General features: G+C 44.1%; 1 protein-coding gene across 1 annotated transcript in view; it reads right to left on the bottom strand.

Moving 5' to 3' along the window:
- The window catches only part of LOC119618050, an 18,863-nt gene extending 13,387 nt beyond the window's left edge, over positions 1–5,476 (bottom strand). Inside the window, exons 1-4 of the mRNA XM_037981906.1 lie at positions 5,296–5,476; positions 4,810–5,203; positions 1,828–1,840; positions 882–1,023 (exon numbers count right to left, since the gene is read on the bottom strand). Coding sequence (XP_037837834.1) covers positions 882–1,023; positions 1,828–1,840; positions 4,810–5,203; positions 5,296–5,338 — 592 coding nt within the window. The 5' untranslated portion in view covers positions 5,339–5,476. The remainder of the gene's footprint in view (positions 1–881; positions 1,024–1,827; positions 1,841–4,809; positions 5,204–5,295) is intronic.

Below are 5,476 nucleotides of genomic sequence, written 5' to 3'. Positions count from 1 at the left end.
GAGGTCTTCTCCTCCTGGTTGGTTCTGGTTCTCAGTGGGCAGACCGTCACCTGGGGCGGCAGCAGCTGCTGATCTGAAGCTGGACAGCAGCAACAAGCAGCTCAGTCAGCAGCAGCTTCAGGCTGATCCTGGAAACTACATGGACTCTGATCACTAAACTCCTCATCACTGCAGCCACTGGATCCAGCTGCCATCACACACTGGCAGGGACTCAGGGGACACGGGTCAGAGGACACTTAGTCCAATCCGTCCTCATGTCTGGAACCAAACCCTGTTTCCAATAAACCAGCTTTGAGGTGAAACTTTGGTTGTTTTAGAAAGTTCGGAGCACGCACACGCAGCACCTGCTGAGCTGCGTGTGCGTCCAGCAGCCATGTTCCCGATTTCAATTCAACTGAAAAAATATTTATGATAAAATAAAAAGTAAAATGTGTCATCATGTTTCTGTTAATCAGAATTTTATGCAAAACTGATATAAAATGTTTTTGACTCAACATCAAATATTAGTTTTAACAGAGTTTGATAAAAACTGTCTGTTTTATGAAAGTTTTTATGCTTTCCAAAAATGTTAAGGATGATGTATTTAAAAATAAATATGTAGGAGAAAAATCTAACTAGTTTTGTTTCAAATATAAATTCTTATTTGAACAGATTTACAAAATTACTGATTTTATAAATCTTTAATAAAATATAATGTTGCTATCATTTACAGAAATAAAAGACAAATATTAGTAATAAATCTGTTTTTCTGTTCTCACAGCTGCAGGATGGATTCTCTACTGATGATGAAAATATAAAATATAAAACAGCAGAAACTGACTTTAGACACATTTTAACTTCTACATTAAAACAACTAAAGGAGAATCAAAGTTTTTTCTTACCTTTTACATACAGTTTAACTCCAGAACCGAAGATCCAGTAGTTTTTGTTGAAGGTTCCTCCCCACAGTGAGAAAGTCTGATACAAAAACCCAGAGTGATGCTGAAGGAGTCCAGATGGTTTCAGGATCAGGTTTCTGCTTCTCTGGTGTTCAGATCAACAGGACTCCCTCTTCTTGTCTTTTCTTTAAGTCTCAGACAAAAGTTCAAACTTTATTTCAGCACCGAAGAACAAAACAGGGAGATTTATGAAGAGCGATTATTTTGGGAGGAGCAAAGGTTCTGCAGGGAGAACAGAGAGAACCGTGTGAAACATGCAGGCTGTTTAGATTTTATGAATGTTGAACAACTATTTCACTCCATCATCACCATTTTGGTCCTGCCAGCTGTGAGTTCTTCAGAAAACGTTGCTGCACAGATTATTACAGCTCAGTCTGCATGACTTCAAGTACAGCTCTATACTAAAAAAGCCTTTAATGCAGAATCAGGTGCTGAAGAACTATGGAGCAAAACAGAGTTTGATTCTTTATTGAATAATTGAAAACAGGATGTATTAGTTTAAGATTTTATAGGATTTATTAAGGCACTGAGACACCCCAGGTGAAGGAGGCCGTCAAGCTTCCACTGAGGACGCTGAGTCTGGTGGTGCTGGAGCGGGTCAGTCCATAACCGGGGCTAAAGTAGTTAAAAAGCTCTGCAGCAGCAGAGATTCGTCCTGAGCTCCTTAAGGCTCTGGATGTTGCTGGGTTGTCTTGGTCGTTGCACTGTTGTGTGGATATCGGGGGCAGTGGAGGGTGTGTTCCAGTTCCAGGAGAATCCCACTCAGCCTCCCTGGTAAGGTCTATTCAGGGCTGCTGGAGAAGAGAGTCCAGTCGACAGTCGGACCTCAGATTCAGGAGGAACGATGCAGGTTCTGTCCCAGCTGTGGAACACTGGACCAGCTCTTTACCCTCACTATGGTCCTGGAGGGGGCATGGGAGTTTGCCAAACCCGTCTACATGTGTTTTGTAGACTTGGAGAAGACGGTATGTCCTGGGGTACCCTGTGGAGGGTGCTCCATGAGTATGGGATTGGGGGTTTGTTACTACGGGCCATTCAGTCTGGTTCACAATGTCGGCAGTAAGTTGGACCTCTTCAGGGTGAGAGTTGGACTCCAGGGCTGCCTGTCGTCACAGTCTGTTCATAACTTTGAAGGACAGAATTTCTTGGTGCATAAAGGGGATGGAACTATTGGATGATGTGATTCTGTCAGAGTCATTGTGCCATGAGCCATTCACAGCTGAGCATGAAGCACCTCCAAATCTAAGGCCTTGGTCCTCAGATGGAAAAGGGTGGACTGCCCTCTACAGGTTGAGAGTGAGGTGCTGCCTAAATTGGAGGAGTTTAAGAATCTTAGGGTCTTCTTCAGGAGTGAAGGAAGAATGAAGCATGAGATCAACAGACTGATCGGTGCAGCATTGTGTACTCTGTACCGGTCTGTTGTTGTGAACAGAGAGCTGAACTGTAAGGCAAAGCTTTCTGTTTACCGGTCTGTCTACGTTCCTACCCTCACCTGAGGTCATGAACTCTGGGTAGTGACCATAAGAAGGAAATCGCAGTTAAAAAGACTCCCTTAGAGATAGGGTGAGATGTTCAGCTGTCTTGGAGGGACACGGAGAAGAGTCTCTGCATCTAGAGGACCCAGTTGAGGTGGTTCAGACATCTGGTAAGGACGCCCCCTGGACACCTCCCTAGGGAAGTGCTCCGAGCATGTCCAACTGGGAGGACACCCTGGGGAAGAACCAGAATACACTAGAGACCATGTCTCTCTGCTGGCCTGAGTTAGCAGCTATGATATCAGAGAAATATTTTGTTCCAGCAATTTTCATAGCTCTTTGGTAACAATACCAGCTGTCTCTCTCAATATGTCAAAAGAGACTTAAGTTTGTCCTTTTTTCCACTTCCACTCATTTCTCCTGCATTCCCATCTTATAGTGCCGGTATGGCCACTTGACCAAAGGTCTCATCTTTGCTTCGATCGCCTGGTTTTAATCGGTGCCACAGAATTCAGAACGGTATGACACAAAGAATTAAAATATAAGGAAAGTTCCTCAGTGCTGGAGGACAAAGAGGGCTGCAAGATCATAAAAAGACAATTAGTAAAAGTCATGGATCTAAAGCCAGCAGTCTCCCGTCCTGAACAGCACAGGAGGTCAGGTAAATATGGAGGGCCTGAGTGTGGATGGATTTCACCGGGACCAAGTGAAGGTGCTGCAAGCCAGGAGTGATATGATTATAGGAGGAGGTGTGGGTGATGATTCAAGCAGGAGTTCTGAACCTGTGGAGGGATTTATGGGGGAGGCCAAAACGAGGAGATCTGCAGTAGTCAATCCAGGAAGTCACAAGACTATGGACAACGATGGCAGTGGAGTGTGGTGAAAGAGAAGAATGGAGATGGTTAATAAGCAGATCAAGTGGCATTACTGATGTGGGATGAGAAGGAAAGTGAGCTGTCGAGGATGACACCCAGACTCTTGACCTGAGGGGAGGAGAAACCAACGAGTTGTTAAATGGGACGACCAAACGATCAGAACTCAAAAGAGTTGTTTTGGTACCAACATGGATGAATTCTGTTTTATCTCTGTTTGATTGAAGACAATTATAAGTAAAGCAGGAATTGAGCTGACTGAGACAATCAGTGAGGATGGAAGGTGGGAGGTGACAGGAAGTCAGTGGAGAGAAGCTAAAACTGGAGAAATCTGATCTCTGATCAGAACTCTGGCAGCAGCTGTTTGGATCAACTGAAGACTTTTAAAGAGTTTTTGGACTCCCAGATAATAAAGAGTTACAACAGTTCAGCCTAGATGTGATAAATGCATGGAGCAGTTTTTCTGCATCATTTTCAGACGAGATGTTTCTGATTTCAGTGATGTTGTTCAGGTGGAGGAAAGCAGTCCTGGTAACATTTTTAATGTGGGGTTAAAAGACATCCTGATCCTAAATAACACCAAGTTCTTTACTTTAGAACTGGAGGCCAAATTAATGCCATCCAGAGGAAGAGAAAGGCTGCAGAGTTTATTCCTAAGATGCTCAGGTCCAAAAACCACAAACTGTCTGTCTGAGTTTAAAAGCAGAAGATTAAGAATCATCCAGGTTTTTATGTCTTTAAGACATGTTTGGATTCATCAGGTTTTAATGATAAATATAACTGAGTATCATCCAGTTAACCCATGCTGTCTAATAACTTCACCTAAAAAAGGAAAGAGTATCGGTCCAAGTACTGAACCCTGAGGAACTCCAGGGGAACCTCTGAACCCTGAGGAACTCCAGGAGAACCTCTGGTGTTTGAAGAAGATTCACGATCAACCTGAACAAACTGGAATCTGTCAGATAAATCTGATTTAAACCCTTTTAGAGCCGTTCCTGTGATCCAACATCATCTTCAGCCTCTGAGACAGAATATTAGGATCAGATGCAGCCCTGAGACCTGACAAGACAGGTGTGGACACATGTCCACTGTCTGACAGGACAGGTGTGGACACAAGTCCACTGTCCAACAGGACAAGTATATTCTCCAAGGAGGTCTAATGTTTTTAGTAAATTTAATGTTGTTTTTTTTTAATCAAACAATAAACTTTGGACAGTAGATGTAGAAACTTTCCTAAAAAGTCTTTTGTCTTAAAGGAAAGTTCAGGATGTCACCATGAACATCATGGTTCATCCTCTGGGGAATCACAAACATTCAGAGGAAATCTGTCCAACAAACTCTGAGTCCTGATGAGCTGAAGACAGAAGGACAAAATCCTGACCTGAGATCAGTCTGAGATTTGTCTCTAAAACAGAATAAAGGGAAATTATTTGCAGAAATCTGCTGAAAGAAGAGAAACAACAAGAGCTGCTGGAAAAGATTTGATTCAAACAGAAACATGAAGGAGGAGCAGACTCTGGGAACCTGGGCTGTGGTTTCCTGCTCTCTTCCTGTCTGATCACCTGGAGGTTTTTGTTCAGCCTGCAGGGAGCATTTCTCACTGTGGAGATGTCACAGCCGCAGTAGTAGGAGGCTGAATGATCGACTTTGACTTGATCTATCTTCAACTCACAGCCTTTTTGAGTTTTCTCAGCTGAGAAATCTTTTTCCTGAGGATGATTGTAACCTTTCTGTGTGGAACAACCACTCCCATACACATAAAGGATCAGTCTGAAGGTTTCTATTTCTGTTTTCTGGTACCAGAAAACATATGAGCCACACTGATCAGTTCCTCCACAGCTGAAGGAGACAGTGTCTCCAGCTGTCCTGGTCAGTGTTCCCTCGTCCTGAACCAGCTCTGCTGCCATGGCAACCAGCGCTGCAGAGACACAGACAGACAGGTGAAGGTCAGTGAGACACTGGTTGTTCCAGGTGGACTTTGTTGGCTCCTGATTGGCTGGAAACACTCACCTGAACACAGACAGCACAGAGCAGCAGCTGGGAGGAGAAGCATCTTGTGCAGTGGTGTATCCTCTGGTGCACCGGGGGAGAAGTGGCGCTCTGATGCAGCTGAGGCTGTGAGATCAGACGAGGGCCACGTGGTTTCTAGCAGCTCCTCACAGCTGCTGCTGATTGACAGCTCAGCCTGAAG

The sequence above is a fragment of the Kryptolebias marmoratus genome, linkage group LG20 (genome assembly GCF_001649575.2).
Source record: "Kryptolebias marmoratus isolate JLee-2015 linkage group LG20, ASM164957v2, whole genome shotgun sequence".
In the NCBI taxonomy this organism is placed as follows: domain Eukaryota; kingdom Metazoa; phylum Chordata; class Actinopteri; order Cyprinodontiformes; family Rivulidae; genus Kryptolebias; species Kryptolebias marmoratus.
This window is presented reverse-complemented; position numbering and strand designations above follow the sequence as displayed.